This window comes from Balaenoptera borealis (genome assembly GCF_965194805.1).
Source record: "Balaenoptera borealis genome assembly, chromosome: 19".
NCBI lineage: Eukaryota > Metazoa > Chordata > Mammalia > Artiodactyla > Balaenopteridae > Balaenoptera > Balaenoptera borealis.
Genome location: NC_138878.1, coordinates 20,238,523 through 20,258,521, shown reverse-complemented (window position 1 = coordinate 20,258,521; position 19,999 = coordinate 20,238,523). Strand labels below are relative to the sequence as shown.

Here is a 19,999-nt window from a genome sequence, read left to right as displayed (position 1 = left end):
GAAATCTAAATTCTTTTTTTTTTTTTTTTTTGGCTGTGCCGCACGGCTTGCGGGATCTTAGTTCCCTGACCAGGGATTGAACTTATATCCCCTGCAGTGGAAGTGCGGAGTCCTAACCACTGGACCGCCAGGGAATTCCCTGTGAAATCTAAATTCAAGTTCTGCATCTTGCCAGCTGCATAATGATAAGCATGTTACATAACCTGAGCCTTAAGTTTCTTTGTCTGAAAAATAAGGGTGAAAGTACAGGGTTGTTTTGAGAATAAAACTAGATAACATAATAATGTGTCTTACAGGGCATCTTCCTCACCAATAGTTGTTTAAAAATTTTTTGTTGTATAAATTGTCCTTTGAAAAATTAAGACCTGCTCTATCTACACAGTATCTACTAGCTACAAGTGGCTACTGAGCTCTTAAAATGTGTCTAGTTCCAACTGAGATGTGTTTTATGTGTATAATACACACTAGATTTCAAACTTAGTATGAAAAAAAGAATGAGAAATATCACATCAATCATTTTATATTAATTACGCATCATGATATTTTGGATATATTGGCTTAAAATGCATTATTAAAATTGTCACATATTTCCTTTTTACTTTTTTAATTGTACTACTAGAAAATTTTAAATTACATGTGTGGCTCACATTGGTAGCTTGCATTACATGTCCATTGGACAGCACTGGCTTAGAGAGCTATCGTTCTGATATTTCAATTATAAACATACAAAAGCTCAAAACCAAAGGATTTAGTGGAGAAAATTGAGTTCTTAACATCCTCAGAGCTATGCAAATATGAGTCATGCTGGGAAAGAGAGCATTATTTATGTCAATTTTTTAAGAAGTACAGCATGAAACCTTCATAAGCAATGGAAAACTAGTCCTCATCAAATCCAGATGAGAGTTTGGGGTGGAAGAGAGAAACAATAGCTGAGTAAACTTTAGTAGAGGGAACAGAAAGGAACAAATGAATTTGGAGTCCTTGAACTTGGATACAATATCCACAGTGTCACTCGGCGTGACACTGGCTAGTAACCCAGGGCAAGAGTGTCTAAACTCACTGCATCTCCACTGCCTCTCTGTGGAACAGAAATAACAATACACTTCTCACTCACAGATTATTAGATAACATTTACTAAGTACTCAGATCTTTGTAGATGCCGTTGTCATCCCAACGGTGCAGATGAGAAAACTGATACAAAAAAAGGATAAGTTATATACACATGGCCACACATGCTGAAAAATGGTGGCAGTGAAATCTCAACCTTCCTAGTCTGAACCTTCTTCACAGTGAGCTTTTAATCATTGCTCTATACTCAGATCAGACTTTCCCTGCTGTCCACAGAACTAGAGATAATGAACTTAAAGCACGTTATCAAGATCATCAAGGAATGGTACACATTTTTACTGTTGTTATGAAGGCACGACAGGGCATTGAGAGGATATTGAATTTATATCACTCTGTGCTGCATTAGCGCAAAAGAGAAACCCCAAAAGATGAGGAGGAACCCACGCTGACTTTGGAAACTCAGAAGTATTAGCAGTGTCCTGGATCCTGCAAAAATTATTGAGTGCTTTGGGGAAATAACATTCAAAAGTTAGCCTATGAAATATGAAGCCAAAAGACTTCTGGCCTCACAGATAATAGATTTAAAACATTTCTACATGTTCAATATAATGAGTGACAGAAGCCTTTCCCAAACTACATTGCATCCCCAGGGTCACCTTTGTAGACACAGCATCAAGTCACAATGTCTTTATTTAAGGTCAAGCATAAATTTCATAGAAATCAAACTATTTACATAAAGGGTTGTTTTGTTTTGTTTTGTCTTATTTTTGCACAAGGCCCAGCAGGGCACTGGGAATGAGGCGGAAGGGGAGCCAAATACAGTGGGAGATGAGGGAATATTCCTAGCTGGGGTAAGCTTCTGCCAGGAATGGCCCCTAGGAATTCCCCAGGGGGTGTAACTGGGTCCAGCACGCTGGATGACCTCCATCTACACACCCGCCCAACACAAATGTCACCTCACGAAGTAACAGTCACGTTTCAGGAACTAGCCAACCTGGCACCTCTGCAAGAGCCGTGATTATTTCTGACAAACTAATTTCTTAGTTAGTTAGTTTTGTTAGTTAGTTTTGTTCAATTTGGTACAAAAATTAAAGTTGTGTTAGCATAATTTCTCGCATTCAAGAGCATGTGAATGGCATTCTCAATGCTCTCCAGTAGCGAGCTCAACTGAGCCCTGTGCAACAAAGCAGGTAAAGTTACTGTTTCTAAAACAGCTCCCTTTTGCATCCAAATCAGCCCTGCATGGGGAGGCATGATCAGTGGGCCAAACCGATACGGTCAATGTAACTTTCTCAGAGGAAGAAACCCATCTTCAGAAAAAAATGTTAGTCGAGTCATTTCCCATGCAAATGTAAAAACAGGGGAAACAATCCTAGAGATAGTATCAATATTTTCAACATTAAGCAAAGGCAGGCAATCTTTGAGGAGTGATGCTATTTCCATGAATTTAATCAATTGACATTCTTACCCACAAAGCTTGTCTCACTTGCTTTGTTTTTATAACCGTTGATTTAAATGAGTTTGGAACAGGTTCTGGAGGCTCTTTGCCAGAGCTGAGGACTAAGTTCTGAGTTTCCAAGAGCCTACCACCCATTTGGTTTTCACGGTCCAAATGAAAATCTGAAGTCCAGGAGCTGGGTTAAGAGGAGAATAATACAGGTATTCTCTGGGTCAAGCAGGGTGACTGACTCTTCTTTTTTGGACTTTTTTAAACAGAGTTCAGCTGTTCTTCCTGAGGGAGGCAGTTTTCCATTGGAACCTTCTTATTCTACAAAAGAGGAAACAAATCCAGACAAGGGAAGTGAGTTCCCTCTTGTCCCACGGTGAGTTGATTAACAAATTAGGGATGAGGAAATGGATGGATCAAGGGGAATACAGATGAAAATGCTCAAAGAATATGAGAGCAGACAAAGAAATACTAAGCACAGAGACCCCGTGGACTTCATCTCTTTGAACAAGACTTTGCCAGGTTGGTGTTCGCAATTGCATTTGTTTTTGAGTCCTAGCTTGGAGTGTCAAATCTGTTCCCTCTTCATGTCCTCTTCAAATCCAGTGTAGATGATTCTTTTCTCTCTCAGAAACCTGGGTCCTTATTAATATGCATCAGAGCAGCTGCAGTGTGACTCTCTTCTCCCACCTTTGCTGCGGAAGTAGAGAGTGCCCACTGAAGGACAAAGACTGGGTTTGCATGTCTTCTCTCAACATCCCCTAGAAACACATTCTGAACCCTGGGTGCCAGATAAATGTTCTTCTGTGACACTGCTGATGGCATCTTCCCTTCACCTATGCCAGGGCTGGACAGGAACCAAAATATCAAGAGAGAACATGGATCATGGAATCACAACTTTCCTGCCTAACATATCTTTTAAAATAGTTAAGTCGTATGAGCACATGACAGAAAACAATATTTGGTGTCATCTATAAATCATCCCAGGTGGGGAGAAAGCCAAGAATCCAGCAATTTGGGATGCATTAGAAGAGTCACAGGAAAAGCTTTCTGGTTCTTTCAGGTCCTGAGTTCAAATCCTTTGCAACTGTCTATCAGTGTGATATTGGGGTTTATTGGGAAGATGCAAAGAGATAATCTCTGGAAGGCTCAGTAGCAGGCACTCAGTAAGCGCTTGGCAAAATATCCATTCCCATTCCTTACCGACAATCAGTAGCAAGTCTCATGAACCTATCCTGGAAGCCTCTTAAGTCTGTCTTGCTGTAACAGAGCAGTGAAGAACATAAAATCTCTCTGTTCAAATCCCTGATTGTCCACTTACCAGCGACGTAACACTGGGGAAAATTGTTTAACTACCCTGAGTCTTGGTTTCCACGTTTTATAAATGGGGATAACTATAGCTTCCACCTCATTAAGGTTGTAGTGAGGATGGATTGAGATAATTTATGGGAAGTGCTGAGCACTGCGTGTGCACATAGTAAATGCTCAGTACACGTCAGTGATTGTAATAATGCTGCCCTCTAGTCCCGGCTTCCTGTCAGTTTCCCTGTTTACAGTCTCTGCCCCTTTGTCAGTTCTTCTCAGTGCTGGTCCAGAAATCATTTAATAAAGCATTGAACACATCACTCCCCTGCTCTAAACTCACAAAGGCTCCCTAGAACCTAGGGAATGAAGTCCAAAGCCCTAAATTTGACATGCAACATACTTCACAAAGAGTCCCAAACTCACCACCCTGCATGCCTCCTCTGCCCACTATCACCAGCAGGCAAAACAAAGCTGTGCATTTACATCCTGGCGTTTTTGTCTGCATGGCTCCTTCTCCAGAATGCTGAGATGTGATGGTCAGAAGGCACCATGCCAAGTGATTTGGGGAAGAAGATTTGAGAGCCAGACCATTTTAGAGCTGGAAAGGACCCAAAAGGCCACTTTACAGATGAGGAAACTGAGGTTAATTGGCTTGCCCAAGGCCACACAGCTATTTATCAGAACGCCAGGGTTTCACTAGGCTGGTCTGCCTAGAAGGAGGAAACCACAGGGCAGCCTATTAGGGAAAATCTGTCAGCAATTGGCTGCAAACTTGCTGACAGGTTATCTTTCTCCATTCATGAGAAATGAGACAGAAGTTAAGCATCCAATAAGAAAAGAACATGAGGCATGCCTCTGTGTAAGTGAAAACTGGGTCCCTCTCTGGCTTGCAATGCGGGGCACGGCAGGAGGGGGTTCATGGGGAGAGAGCAGCTGAAATGATTCCGTAGGATCCATCCCTCACTTCAAAGGCATCTCCTCTCAGGCTGCATTAGTCTCCTGACTAATGCTCCCAAACGCACTGTGGAGGTTTGCTGAAGTTGAAGATTCTCTGTAAGGTTTGCAGGAGGAACAGTGATGAATAAAACACAAGAATCGCCAATGCATTACTTTGAAGGTGAGTGTGCCCAGTTCTAACTGCTAAATTGCAGTTTTTACTCTAATAATACTAATAGTGATGCTTCGTTTATATAGTGCTTCTTAAGTTCCCAAGAATAATAATAAAAATGAAAACTACACCTTATACTACAGCTGTGTCTATATATGAAGTCTATAGTGGAGTGAGACAGTTCAAGAGCAAGCTCCCTTCGCTATTGGGATATTTTAGGGCAAAGTGTTGTGAATTGGAGTTGTTTGCATAAAGTACGCCGGATTTTCAATTTGGATTTGGAATTTAAACACAGTTTTGCTGCTATTGTCAATGAAATATTTTATAAAACCTTTAAATATGTTGTGAAATATTTAAAACCTTTAAATATGCATGCTTTAAAAACAGACAATGGAAAGATAACTATTGATGTAGCTGCCCAACCAGCCTCACCTATGTTTAGTTGGTCATTCTTGGTTTGTGATCTGGATTTGTGTCCACGGTGACCCGTCAGGGAGTACCACACAGAAGCTGAAATGCATGGCTCTGAGACTTCTGTGCAGCTTGGTGACGACTGGGTCAGGTCTGGGCAAGGGGTGCCATCAACCACAAAATCAAAACCATTCAATGGTTTAACTCCCTGGCCCAGCAGACGGGCTAGCAAGTCTCAGAAGCTTTGAAACTCTGAGCTTCCCTGAAAGCTCCACTCTCTGGAAGGATGATGCTGATTCCTTTCAGCAGTGGGTTAGGCTGTCCTGGGATGATAAGGGACCAACTGCAGAGGAAGCTTTCCTCTGTCTTTCCTTGCTGCCCTAATTTGCCCTAATTTAAGCACTGACAACTTCCACCTGATCATCCAATTCTTGGGCCAACAAAGAGGCCAGGATGCTGGGAGGGTGTGGGAGCTGTCCCCTCCAGAAGCTGGGACGTGGTGAGGTCATTTGCCCATTCTTATGGGGGCATCCTTTGTGCTCGTATCAATGCCTAGAGAGCTCCTATGTATTCCATCCTGCCTTCTCCAAGATTTTGGCTCTGAATTCAGAATACTCCTTTCTATCTGGCTGCCCTTCGATTAGGAATACTATTTGGACTCTTGTCCCTGAATCTGGCCTTAGTTTTCTCTGGATAATATTTTTGGGAATTTTGCATTGGTTCCAGAGCCAGCATCCATGGGCCACTTTACCATACAACCTGCCCTGTTCTTTCCAAGAGACCATTTGCCATTCAGATGCCTAGCAGTTATGCTGTCCGCCATAGCTGCCTATGGAAATCCCACTTCATCTTCTGAGCTCCTGAGCCTATCACTAGGCTTCTGCTCAGGTCCTGACATCCTGCCCAATTCTTGCTCAACACAAATCGGACCATTCAATGTTTAATAAAGGCTTTCTCTGCTCTATCCTCACACCTTAACATCTAACTGTCTATCAACATTCTATTAAGCATTTGAGAGGAACTCAAAAGCCGGATACCCCACTCAGTATTGCAGGGGATAAGTTTTCTTACAACAGTCTTGCAAGGATATGCAGGGAAATGAAGCCTTTTGGGTTTCTTAGTTCAAAGCAACAGATACAGACTGTGGGTAACACAGTGCTTGCAGGAAGATTAGAGAAGCAGGGTGAGAAAATGGTCAGGAATGTAGGAGCCTGGGCAGTTAGAACCACAGACCAAATCCTGCCACAGAACCAGGTGGGTGAGGGCACTGTGGCTGTCCCCGCTGAACACGGGTAGCGATAGCTTGCTCCACCACCCTGGTTACCCCTGGAAGTTGGATGATACAGCAGTCACTGCTGCAATGACCAGAGTGAGTTCTTCATGGCCACTGATTGTGTGTGTGTGTGTGTGTGTGTGTGTGTGTGTGTGTGTGTGTGTGTGTGTGTGTGCGCATGTGTGCACATGCTCACGTGCACAAGCATAAGTGTAAGATACTGAATCCAAATTTAAAGCACACTGGGAAGTTGAATCAGCGTTTTAGCTTCCAGGAGAGCTAGGGAAGCAACTCTATGGCCCTTCAAGGCTGTGGAGTAGAAGGAGGGCTTTCTTTCTATAGAGTCTTATTGTGGGTTAGTCTCCAAACACAGGAAGGGGGTTTGGGTGCTATGCAGTCAAACAAACACACAAACAAGCAAACAAAATGGCAATTATGCATTACAAGAAATGAGTAACATGAAGAATATTGTATTCCAGGGTGTGGAATCACTCAAAAGGAGTGTCTTCTGTAGTTTAACAAGATTTTGTCCCTGCTTCTATTCTGGTTTTTTTTATTGTTGTGTTGTGTTTTGTTTCTAATAAGAAAGATAGGTGTCTGAGTAAACCAACCTATTGCATGGGGCTAGGAGGGATGACAGATATTCTGGACAATAGACTAAAGGTTTAAATTTAAAAAACATTTTGAAAGACTGGATCAATGGACCCAGACTATAGATATGAAGTATAACGGAGATAATAATAACAGCAACCTCATTCCATGCACTCTTTAAACACTTTTATATATTAATATCATTTAATATCAGAACCATCCTATAAGGTAGACATCATTAACCCAGTGTTACAGTTGAGGACATTGAGAAATAGATATAGTGACTTGCACAGCTGGGAAGCGGCAAGCTTTGAAGCAAGGCAGGCTGCCTCCCTAGCACTGCTGAAGGTGCCTTATCGTGTCTTATGTGCACAGGGACAGGTGGGGAAATGTCACTTAACAGCAGCACGTAAGGAAAAACAAACAAATTAACTGTGGAGCATAAGTCCTCTGGGTGATGTGGCTGGCAATAAAAGCTAATGTAATGTAGCCTCGGGCTGCAATAAAAGAAGTGTGTAGAAGGGAGTTGATAGTCTAGAGTCTAGCTGCCTCTAGATTTCTGTCTTCAGTCCTTCCCTCCGAGGAGGGCTGGAGCAAAAATGAATGGGGTGTTCATTCTAGAGATGTTAAGACCAGGGAGAAGGCATCCTGGAAGACAACTTAGATCCTGAATAACTGCAATGGGGAGGAAGAATTGTATCTATTCTGCATGACATCAAAGGCTTGTACCAAAGAATACAACCTCTGGGGAAACAGAGTTTGGCTCAACCTAAGGAAGTATTTCTAAAAGTGAAAGTTCCTAATGTCTCAGTGGTTTGCATCCAGGGGTAGTGAGCTCCATATGACTAGTGAGCTCCAGTCATCACCAGCACATGGTAGCCAGGAATGGCATAACGTGTTGGTCTGGGTGGCCTCTAGGGTCCCCTCCTACCATGCAGCAGTGCAATGCTCTTTTTCCTTCCCCAAACCACCCCTGATCACTGAACTGCATGTGGCTTGTCCTTACTGTGGTCCTCTTTGTTTATACTTCCTTTGCAGTACGGACAGTATGAGGCCTTGAGATTTTACAGACAGACCTAGTATGTTCTGCACCATTGATATTGTCAGCTCTCTGAGGGAAGGCCCTGTGATTTGACCATTTCATTGTGCCCAGCCCAGGCCTTTCAATAAAGTATGGGACAAAGAAATTTGAGATGGAGTTTGAGATGGAGTTCAAACCAAACCCTGCCAGAGGGCCCTGTGAAAGCTTAGGGGTGGCAAGGTGAGGATGCCATTCCTACTCTGTTATCTCTGGAAACTTGGAATGGAGGTATTAGTGGTAGATGTCTTTCAGATAGGACAGAGCTGAAGGGTGAAGTCAAATGGTACATATTGCAAAATATTATCAAATGGCACTGCATTGGCTGACCATGACTTCCAAATAGTAGGTTCATGCAAAGCCCATATATAGATGTTATGATTTAACTGCCAAATGATGTTACAGGGGGAATATATATATATATATGTATATATATATATATATATATATATACTTGAACCAATGATATGTTTAAATAAGAATCAGACCACAGGTATATAGACTCTAGAAAAAATAATAAAAAGGCTTTTGCTTTTAGATCGTGGTAAAAGGTTGGGTTAAGAGCCAAGACCCCCGTTCCCCAGTTCTTGCTCCCTCCGCTCCTAAATTACCAAGTGACTCAGGCAATTCACGGTTCTTCTCTGGGTCCCTGGACCCTCAGCTCTAAAAGAAGGTTGACTGGAATAGCTGATAGTTCAGTTAATGACTTCAAACATCTGATTCCTGAGAATTCTACTTGGTAAAGTGGGATGTCCAGTCCTTGCTACAGAAGTAGGAGGTCCAATCACCGTATGGTGGTTAGACTGCAATCGAGACTCTGATTTAAGATGCCACATGTTAATGGGGACAATGACAAAATGGAGTGGAAGTAGATGGGAGAGATGAGGATGGTGCGAGGTCTGTAAACTGTATCTCGCCAGATTAGCTGAAGTGCTGAGTGGCAGAGCACACTGACATAGGGGTTAAGTTTGGTGTCAGATACCCGAGTTTGAATCCCAGCTTTGCCAGTTACCAGCTGTGGAACACTGGGAATGTCTGGGTTTTTTCCTCTGTAAGGTGCTAGCAATAACTTTACCAGTTCATAGGGTCACTGTGGATAAGTCTCATATTATAGAATGTTCTTAGCACAGTGCCTGAAACTAGCTAAGTGCTCAATAAATACTTTTTATTGGATTTTAACTGTTACTGGATGCCATTTTCAAATATTTGTAGGGCTGTCAGGAGAAGGAAAAAGTGATGGGAAGCAGGGGCAAAGTAACTGTTGGGAGAAAGTTACAGCAGGGGGGTATTTTAGCTCCTCATATGAGGGGGCATTTTAATGAACAGAGTTGATGAATCACCTCTCATGTCATGGGGTTCCAGAGAGGTCGCTAGCATGCTGTCATCAGGACATTTAAGCAGCTGCAGGATTAGTGGCAAGCAGAAAACCTGCTGAGAGGGAGAGTTAGACCATAAGATCTCAGAGGCTCCTTTTATGGTCAAGATTTGGGATCCTGTAGGGGCACAGGGTCAAGCCGTCAGCTCAGCTCTCTGTCTAGCTGCTCTTCTCCAGGAAGCTGAGGGGGCCCAGGATTGCAACACACGTCACCGATAGCAGAAAACTGCTGGGCATGTGGAGTCAGACAGGCTTGGACACCTGGCTTTCCTTCCTTCAGCCTGGTGAGCTTGGACAAGTGTCTGGAATCCTCCTGGGGGTCATTTTACCCGCTTGTAAAATGGAGCTGACAGTACCCTCCTCATAGGGTGACTGCATAGAATTAAGGAGGTAGTGGGTGCAGCACCTTTCACAGAGTAGCATCTCATAAAGTTGGCTCTCTCCCCTGCCCTTTTCCCAGCAAACACAGGCAGAGCCTTCCTTTCATTGCACCCTGCACTCAGGAGGGAATGCATAGGGCCTGGGGTAGGAACAGATGACACAAGGAGGCCACAGATGGGACACAGCAGGACAATCTGGAAGAACCAGGAGCCTTGGAAAGCCCAGCCTGACTGTGATACTGGGTGTGAAAACAGAGCACCATCAACAGCTGCGTGGGGGTGAGGGTTCCTGCTATTTTTAACGTGATGCCAAATCCCTGGGCTTTTGCTTGGGCCCGAGGAAGAGCGCAGAGAGGGCAAGAGCTTCTTCAAGCTGCAGTCTTCCCACGGGTCAGACTGTCACTGCTCACCCTCCCGAAAACCCCAAACTACATTTACCTGAAAAACAAACAGGCATATTCTGGAAATGGCGACATTTTTTCAAGAGAGTAATTATCATTTAAGCTAGTCTGGAATAGTAATGCGTCCCTTTTAAAGGGAAGCAACCCTTGTGAGGAATATCTCAACATCACATGCTTAGCAAGCTTTCCCAGTAAGATATTACTTCAGGGCAACTTTTCCACAGCAACCCATATGTAAAAACAAGCAGGGAGAAAATGCAAAGGTAGGAAGGAGGCAGGCAATTTTCAAAAGCGGTACTTATCTCTAAAATCTCGACTGCCTCTTGAATATTTTAAATGGAAGAGGGATGGGTCACTTAAACTTACGAAATGTTTTTTTTAAAAAAAGGCAGGTACTAATAAACAATTCATCACTAATTCGGAGAGGCCTCAAGCCAAAGGGAAAGTTTAGTGAAGGATTTTGGCCTAAAAATTGTGAGGAAGAACTTCTACCTGCCACCATTAGTCTATAAAAGTGAAGCTCAGGTCTCTTTCTGAGAGGACAAGGCCCGAGCAGTCACTGCGTGCTTGTTGTGAACCAGGCATTGCACCCAATCCTTATGTTATCTTACAACAATCCTAGGACATGGGTATTGTGAGGAGCTCCATTTTCACAGATGAGGTAGCTGAGTCTTAGAGAAGTAAGGTAGCTCATTTTTGGTTACTACTTTGTAAGCAGTGGAGCTGGAATCGAGAAGAATCAAACTGCTGGGCAGGGCTGGAACTAGGGTGAGTCAGGTGGAGCTCTGTCCTTGGGCACAAAATATAAGGGGATGCCAAAAAACTCAGTAATCAAGATAAATAATATTTTAAGGAAATATTTAAAAAATCAAGATCACTAGAAAAAATCCACAATGAGCAAAATGTCAACATTTTAAATAAAGACAGGATTGGGACTTCCTTGGAGGTCCAGTGGTTAAGAGTCCGCGCTTCCACTGCAGGGGGTGCGAGTTCGATCCCTGGTCGGGGCACTGAGATCCTGCATGCCATGTGGTGTGGCCAATAAATAAATAAATACAGACAGGATCTAACTCTGCACTTGTATGTCTTAGCCTCACTCTCCTCACCCTGATCTTGGCCCTGCCGCTCGGCAATACTGCCTCTAAGTCTGAATAGGTGGTCCAGGCCTGGGGGATGATGGTAATAGGCCTGAGTGTTCAGGATGTGATCATCAGTAACACATACCCAGAGATCATGGTGGGGGTGAATGTACCATAATTAGAGGATATGTCTATCCCTGCCTTCATCCATGCTTGTTCTTACTGAGAATAAATCAGCATCCATGGCAGGGATGCTGCTCTAAATTCTCACTGTTCGATCTCACTGGTGGAGCCTAGCAATGGCTGGAAAGAGACCTCTGTGTGTCTTAAACTAAATTCAGGTAGGGGCCTCCACTGCCATGGTTGCTTTGTTAGGTGATCATCATGGTGGCCATTTTCTTCAAGAAAAGTGAACGTGGAGAAGTAATCTTAATTTGTGAAATCATGCCAGTGCAGAGGACCGTGTCAGGAGGATTTCCAGCAAATAAGGAGGTTCATGGAGTAAATGAAGGTTTGTCTTCAACTGGAATAACCAGAAAAATTCGAGAAAAAGGCAATGCTTATTCACAGTATCCTTTGATGAGTACTCAGTGCCAGACGGCAATAGAATAAGGCTCTGGCCACTGTTTACTGTGGCCTGTAAGGCTGTGTATGCCAGCTTTCTGGATTCAGCACCTCACATGGTCTAAATGAGTAGAAAGAGAGAGAAAAGGGAAGAGAGACACCAGTCCTTGGCCTGCCATGAGAAACAGCATCATTAGTCTCTCCCACACTCTTTTTTTTTTTTCCCCTCCTCTTTCTTCCTTTCCTCTCTTCTTCTCTCTCAGACTCCCATCTCATTTAACATCCTGTGTACTAGGTGCTCTGCCTGAGCAGAAACCCTGACCACAGAGACTCTGAGAACAATGCTTTATCTCTATAAGCATCTTGGAACTCTGTGACTGTCTGACGGCTAATTAAACCAAATAACAGTGAAATTTTCCCTCCAGTTCTAATGAGCGTGCATTATTCACAAGCACTTACAATTTAAAAGTGCCTTCGTTTTAAAAGTTAAATAAACTGTCCGGCGGTAAGTGAGCTTCGGTTTACAAAACACTTTGTCTTACTTTCCACTGAGTTACTTAATACTCCCTCCCATAATCCATTTGCATTGATCCCTCCTTCATCAACTGCCCATGCATTCCAACACACTCAGAGCTGCAAAGAACACCACTGCTGATTCACCAGGGAGGCAACTGTACTCAGTTAAAAAAAAAAAAAAAGATGCAAATAAGAATCTACTTAAGACAGTACTTATTTTTTTAAATACAGCTTTCCTCTTAATTATAGTATAGCATTAGTTTTTTGTTTCATTCTTCTGAATTTCATAATGACACTATCAAACAGTAACAAATATAAATTTGTGCAGCCTGGAATACGCAATTTAATCATAAGCAGTAATTTCCATATCACTGAGGAGGAAAGAAAAGTCAAATGATTAAACTCCAGGGCATGAGGACCAATCTTGAATTAAATTTTACACTCTGCTAAAGTTAGGTTTTGTACAGCAATATCAAGAATGGTTTAAAGGTAGTAGTAAAACATTTACTGTTTTATTAAAACTCCATGCCCCAAAGTGTTTACCAAAGATCAAACTGCTATTCTTTTTTGCAAATTAAAAATGTCTTGCAGACATCTTCAAAAACCTCTTGAAAGAGTAGGCAATGATATCACAGCAATCTCACTAATATTTCTCTTCTTTATTCATTCCCTTCCTCTCAGAGTCTGAAATGATGCTTTTTTGCAGGGAAGAAAAAAAAAAAAAAAGAGCCAGAAAATCCTCCCAGATCACTGACTCAGTGAGAACTGACCTTGTTTCTCATACAGCCCAGCCCCCATCCATCTCCTGCTCAGACATCTCAAGATTCAGGTTTTGCAACTTTCTAGTAAACTCCAAGGTGGGAAGAGAGTGAAGGTAACGGGATCCACCGACTAGAAAGATGTTAATCCTGACAAACTGCTCAAGCAGTAGCCTGAACCACAGCTAGATTGAATTCCGTCTCTCCTGAGAGGTCCAGACAAGGCTGCTGGTAACAAAACCGCTTTTCATGGTGCCCTCAAAAGCAGATGGGCCCCACGCACAAAGTTGGAGAAGGGTGCCATTGCCCTCTAGTGGCCAGAAGTGCAATCTTCCGCGAAGGAGCCCATTTCCAGAGATGCACAAGGCTCTCAACGTCAGCGTAAAATTATAGCAGAAAGATGTTTAATTATCCTCCTCGAGTGTTTTCTTTAGTCCTTCTTTGCCCATAGAGGAGGCTGTGGATGGCTATCATAGTAATCCTGATGGAAAAGCTCACTCCTACTCCTACTGGTGCATCAGAATTTGTCCAACTTTCTCCAGCTTTGTTTTATTTTATTTTTTTTACCAGACCTGTTGATGTTTTTCCCCTAGTCCCTTAAATAACACACACGCACATATCTATAAATAGAGAGACAGAGAGAGACCAAAGATATTTACATATTTCAGGGGCAATAACTTTGGACTGGAAAGGCTGACAACTACGATGTTTTGGTAAATCTAGAACAGGGGTTCTTGACAAATCAGGTAACTTTTTATGGAACAAGGACCAATTGCATAAGTGGGAAAAACATCCCAAACACATTTCAATCCCTTAAACCATTGGCTGGTGAATTTACACAATGATGAGATTTTCTAGGAAAAAAAAAAAACTTAGGAATTATAGTTATTCTGCAAATTTGACAGTTCAAGAAAAAAAGATTTGCTACCTACTTTCAAACTCTATAGACCACTGTCTTATCATTACTATTTAATGATAAGGTATTCCTATGATCAAAGTGAAAAAAATCAATATTGAAAATAAACTTAAACGAAATGATCATGTTTCTGGAACATCTGCCTGCATAAATGTGTAGAAAATGAAGGCAGACTAAAATCAGATTTGCAGATCTTTAGATGGTTCTGAAAATAGCTTTGAATATCACAGATCAAAGTTTACATGAACTGTCAACTTCGTAAGTCACAGACATTCACAGGCAAGGTTCTGGGACACACTATGCTCATGGGACTGTAGCTCTGGCATTGTAAATCAAGCCTTGAGGTCAAAGTCATGGCGTTTCCCATATGAGGGTCCCCAAACCAGAAATCTTTACAAAGCAGCCATGTAATTCTATTCAAAGTGGAAGAAAAACCATGAATTATGAAGACAAGTGCATTAAAGGAGCATGAAATTGATCTGTATTCCCCCAAATCACAGCATGGCTCGCCAACCCTGCCCCTCCTCTTCACACGAATAAACAAACAAACATACACATCCACAGCCACCACTGCAAAGAGGAAACATGAGTTCTGGGTCGTAAAAAACCAGATGTAACTTTTTAAAAAATTCTCAAATTAACAAAATATTGCATCTTAATTGAAAACAGAACTTAGGTTTCTAGTAATTTTACTGTCTGGTGTTTCGATAAGAATGCTGAACATAATGAAAGTTCTGAAGTGCTATCAAGATGGTCCAGTGCTTCAATTAGAGCTATTTCAAAAGCCTATTTTTCTAGTAGGCAATAAGCTCAGTTTGAGTAAATCTACATGTCTGGGCCTCAACAGATTATCCTCTCAGTCCGTTCAATGCGGCTCTTCATTTCATTTTCTCTCCCCCAGGGGTGGGGAGGGTTATTTCTTTCTTTCTTTTCTGACAATGTAATAAAATGACCCGCTTATACAGACTCTGAAATAACAAGGAAAATAATGATAGTAATAATAATTATTAATAATAAAGTGCAGCTGTAAGATTAATGTATTAATTTGCAGTGTTTCAAAAGCAAGATGTAAAGATAATTCTCACTCAAGGAAAGTTTCCTGGCCTCTCAGATGCCTTTTCCTGGTCTGTACTTGAAAACTACTCACATTCCTTTGTACTAGGCAGGATTTCAGTCTTGCACAGAGGTTTGAATTCTAGGGCCCACTGGCCAACTCTAAAACTTTGAATTAGAGCTCATGACTAAGGAACTTTAGTGACCAGGAGCTTCAGGGTCCCTCTGGCATTGGCCCCAACCCTCTGTCTCTTTGTTTTGCAACTTTTATTCCTTTGTTCTACTGGAAGAAGACCAGGGTTCCTGCAGCAGGGGTTGGGCAGTGATTACTTCTGGGTTCTGATGGCTGCATCTCTGTATTTGTAGGGAAAATAATTCCAGGATTAATGAAATGAAGGTCAGCCTCTTCTCTTCTCTCTCATGGTATTAGGCTCTAGCTCTCAGAGCCCAGCGTGGCAAATGTGCTCATGCGATGCTGGCGGATCCTCGCTCCTGAGAACACTTCTACACCTCGGTCCCTGTGAAATCCAGACACCCCGCAAAACCATCGATGTTTGCTGCAAGCCCAAGTGATAAATCGATCCATCCTCTCACCAGATTAATTATCGTGGCTTCCCTGTGATTAAATCGAAAACTTACTCTGCCTCGTAGGAAAACTGAGAGGAATGATAGGAAGAGGAAAACCAAGAAAGATTGCAGAGCCATCCGAAAAAGATTTCTTTAGAGGGAAACGGGAGGAAAGACTTTATAGGCAGATGTATACCTTCATGCAGCAGGATTTTAGAAACAACCTTCCACCCCACCCCTTAGGGACGACCCGTCGTCATGCAGGGATGGCATTATTAAATAATTAAAAGATGCAATTTCTTAATAGCAGTGCTTTGGCCCGTGAAATTCCTGCTGCATTATCAGCAAAAGCAACAGGGCTTTCTTTTTCTAGCATTTCGAAAACCTTTCGCCCGGGAAAAGGAGGCGTGTGGACACAACCGCCCACCCCCACCCCACCTCCGCCCAGAAAGCAAGGAGCAAGGCCTTGGCAAGAAAGGGATGAAGAAGCGCGACCCGGGGGCCTCCCTGACCCCAGTTTCTCTGGGGACTCTCTTCTTCACAGCACCAGGCAGGCCTCCTACAGCTGTACCCGGGTGTAGGGGGAGAGGGGTGCTCTCCTCGCCGGCCCCCACATTCTGCGGGGTTCTCCAAGCTCCTCACCCCCGGCTCCCGTTCCGGGGCAAAGATGAGGGAGGGAGGCCGTGCGTGCGGAGCTGGAGAGGCTCGGCGCGTTCCGGGAGGAGGCGCAGGCTACGGGAAAGGCTTGCTTCGCAAAGTTAACGTTGACCCCGGCAAGCTCCACCAAGCCCCAGCCAGAGCCGAGCCCGAGTCTGAGCCGCTCACGGGCCACCCCTTGAGCTGGCGGGTGCTGACAAACGGCCCCCTGAGCACCCGAAGAGACTCCGGCTTGAGGGCTGGCGCGCGCACCGCAGTCGGCAGCCCCAGCCGCAGTCAGCGGACCCAAAGCCACGCTATAAAAGTGCGGGGGAAATCGCCGACCCGAGCTGGGTTCCTTCCGTTTTCTGGGGCTTCCCCGGCGGTCTCGATGGAGGAATTGAGTCCCCGGGAGCGCTCGGCGGGGATGGGGAGGAAGGGGTAGGGACCCTGCAAAGCGCGGTCATGTCTTCGCTTTCGGAAAGAGTCGCAGCGCGGGCGGGCGGACACCGCGCCAGGGGCGACTTTCCCCGGAGACCTGACCGGGGGGCAGTCGGCGTGTCCGGAACGCAGCTCTGCAGCCTCTAGCTCCAGCCGGGTGCAAAGCCCCTGTCTCGCGGCTTCGGCGCAGACCCCATAAAAGGCCGGAGCTGGGGGAGAGACTGGAGCGCACATCTGGCGCCTCTGCCCCCTAAGCTGCCCGCGCCCACAGCTGGCTCGCTTCTTCCTTTTCGATTTTTAAACAAATCTTCTCTTACCTCCGCCCTCCCCCCGGTTCTGCTTTGCATTAGTGAAACCTTCTCGAGTCAGTCCTCCCCCGTCCCCAAACATTCTCATCCAGAGACAACCCCCACCCCACCCGAAGAAGCCCCATCCAGGCGAGAGGAAGGCACTGGCGGTGCGCCTCACCTGGGGCCCTGGAGGGTGGGCGCGAGGTGCGGGCCGTCGGTCGCTGGCGCAGGGCGAGCGCAGCGGTGTCAGCCCCGGCCCTAGTCCGGGTCCCATTCACAAGTCGGCGGCGGCTGCGAGCGGCCCCCGCGGCATCTGCTCGCGACGCTCCCCTCGTCTGGCGGCGGCCGCGGAATGAGCCGCCGAGCGCGCTGGTGGCAGGAATGAGAAACCGGGGGGAGGTGGCGGGCGGGGTGGCGGGGCGGAGGAGGAGGGAGGCCGCCGCTGGGAGGGAAGGAAAGGGCGGGGGGCGGAGAGGAGCGGAGGCCGCTAGTCGCGGCGAGCTGGGCCTCGCAGAGGCTGCGGGGGCCGGCCCGTCCGCGTCCCTCCCCCCAGGGGCCCCCGGGATGTCAGCCCCCGGGATTCGCGGCCGCCCCCTTCCCGCCTTGGGTCGCCGCACTCCGGCTCCCCTGGGGCTCAGACGGAGTCCAGAGCGGCTGAAGTTGGGCTCCAGGGACGCACAGCCAATCAGGGAGGGCGGCACAGGGAGACTGGGGAGGGCTCCGGGGCCCCTCTTTCCTCCTTCGCCCAAATCCGCTCCAGCTGGTCAGGCTGGGCCCTTGGCCCAGGAGGCCTGGGTGGTGGGTAGGGGGAAAGCGTCGGCCAAGTGGGGGAGGCAATCCGGCATCGTGCTTCCTCACCCCATCGCCCCACGTTCCAAAGATCCCTCCACGTCGGTGGCTTCTGCCCTACTCCCTCTCCCCATGCCTAGCAAACTCTGCTTGGGGCGCGGGTGGTGAAACCTGGGGGAGGGAGACTTTGGACTTGGGAAGAACCACGTCTCTGTTCTCTCCCAGTTCTCCCTCCCCCACCCCATCCCCAAAGCCTAGTGTGGGGAAGGCGGGTGCCGGGATCGCTTAGCCAGGGTCGGCCCGGCCCCCTTACAAGGCAGGTACAGTGGCCCCCGCCCGCACGCAGCGTCACTTGTTGCCTCAGGCCCCCTCGCCGCACGCCCGCCCCGGCTCGGTGAAGAGTGCGGTTCTGCGGGAGACCGGGCCTGAGGGCGCAGTGCCTGCATCCTCCCTGGGTGGCCCCCGTAGCCCTCCAGGAGGACTCGTTGGAGGAGGGGGCCCCGGGCCTGCTTCCTGCCCTCGCGGAGTCGCCGGGAGAAAAGGCTGGCGGGGCCTGGGCGTCGGAATCACGCCAGGGACTGGGCGGGGCGCTCGTGCTTCGGGAGCGGTGCTGGGACCCGCACACGCCGCCGTCCCTAGGGTGGAGGGGGACGACTGTGAGGACTCCTGGCCGGAACAAGTTCCTTTGGTGGGAGGCGGCGGAAAAAGCAGAGACGGAGGGAAGATGAAGCAGCAAACGGATAATGGGGAAAAGGAATCCCAGGAGGGACGGGGATGAGGACGGAAAAGGAGTGATGGGCCCGCGAAGAAGGGGAAGGAGGAAGCGGAGGGAAAGCCGGGCGAGAGGGGCGGAGAGGAGTCGAGGAATTAACACTAATGAGGTCGAAGAATGAAGAGAAAGCCTCGGAGGGTGCGCGAAGGGGGAAGGGACTGTAGTAGTGGGAGGGGAGTGGGGGCGGCCAAAGCCTGCTCTCGGGCTCCCAGCCCTGGGCGCCGGAGTCCCAGCGGTTCGCAGAACCCTCACGTTTGCACGCGGCACGGGACTGCGCGGGGCTGCGCGCGCGGGCGACGGGCGGGGCGGGGCCATCCGACTACCACGCCCACGCCCCCCCGTGCGCCCGCGGGCTTCTTGGCGGCTCCGGGATCCTTGAGGCGTCGGCCGCCGCCCCAGCCGGCGTCCTGAGCCAAGCTGCCGCGTCCTTCGCCCTCCGTGTGGCCGTGGCCTTTAAACTGCCGTTTCCTCGGCTGGGGGCGGGGGCGCTGAGTTTCCCGCTGGGAGGTAAAGCGGCCCCCCTTTACTTCCCAAATGCCGCAAGGAGACAGGCCTCTGGGCGCTAGGTACCCCCCCACCCTCGCCCTACACGTGCCGGTGCGAGGCCCTCGAGAGGCCGAGGAGGCGGAGCGCTTTCCCCGAGAGCGCAGTGAGTGGGACGCGGTGCCTGTCTCTTCTCCCTCCACAGGTTGGTCCCTTCCACACTCTGCCTGCTTCCTTTATCATCCTCTCTGGTCCTGTCTTTTCATCTGCCACTTCTGTCTGCTCTAAGCCCTGAAACTTTGTATGGGCTTAGTATGTCCTACGCCACCGCCCAGGTCCCCGCACTCTAAAGGGGCAGAACATGGTGATGGGGTGCTCTGACCTCAACGGTTCCACTTATAAATGAAGTTACAGAGGAGAGGTTGGAAGAGGGCCCCACTCTCCCTCAGAGATACTCGGAGTTTGCTCTTGTTTGTCTACTAATGCTTGTCTGAATTTTCTCATGCTTTCCACGTAAGTGAAAGTGGAAACAGGAAGGGAACGTGAAGGGCTCATCAGTCTAATTGCAGGTATACAATGATGTTGGGGATTGGTGATGGTTAGGACAGCGCTTGATCCGTGAGAAAAGTTTCATTAATTCCATTTTGGAGACAGGACCAAGGATGAGCCTTGTCACATTTGACCTGACGTTATCCGGA

The 19,999-nt window shown here is 46.8% G+C and overlaps 2 protein-coding genes across 5 annotated transcripts in view; one reads left to right on the top strand and one right to left on the bottom strand.

Moving 5' to 3' along the window:
* The window catches only part of CDH11 (cadherin 11), a 149,874-nt gene extending 132,263 nt beyond the window's left edge, over positions 1–17,611 (bottom strand). Inside the window, exon 1 of the mRNA XM_082368906.1 lies at positions 17,436–17,611. The gene's annotated coding sequence lies outside the window, so the exon portion shown is untranslated. The remainder of the gene's footprint in view (positions 1–17,435) is intronic.
* A 179-nt stretch (positions 17,612–17,790) lies between these two features.
* The window catches only part of LOC309617194 (uncharacterized protein), a 549,153-nt gene continuing 546,944 nt past the window's right edge, over positions 17,791–19,999 (top strand). For all 4 annotated transcript variants that reach the window (XR_014237788.1, XR_014237789.1, XM_082369115.1 and 1 more), the window contains exon 1: positions 17,791–19,506. Coding sequence is in view for 2 of the 4 variants with exons in the window: in XM_082369115.1 (XP_082225241.1) it covers positions 19,353–19,506 (154 nt within the window). In the remaining 2 variants the exon portion in view is untranslated. The remainder of the gene's footprint in view (positions 19,507–19,999) is intronic.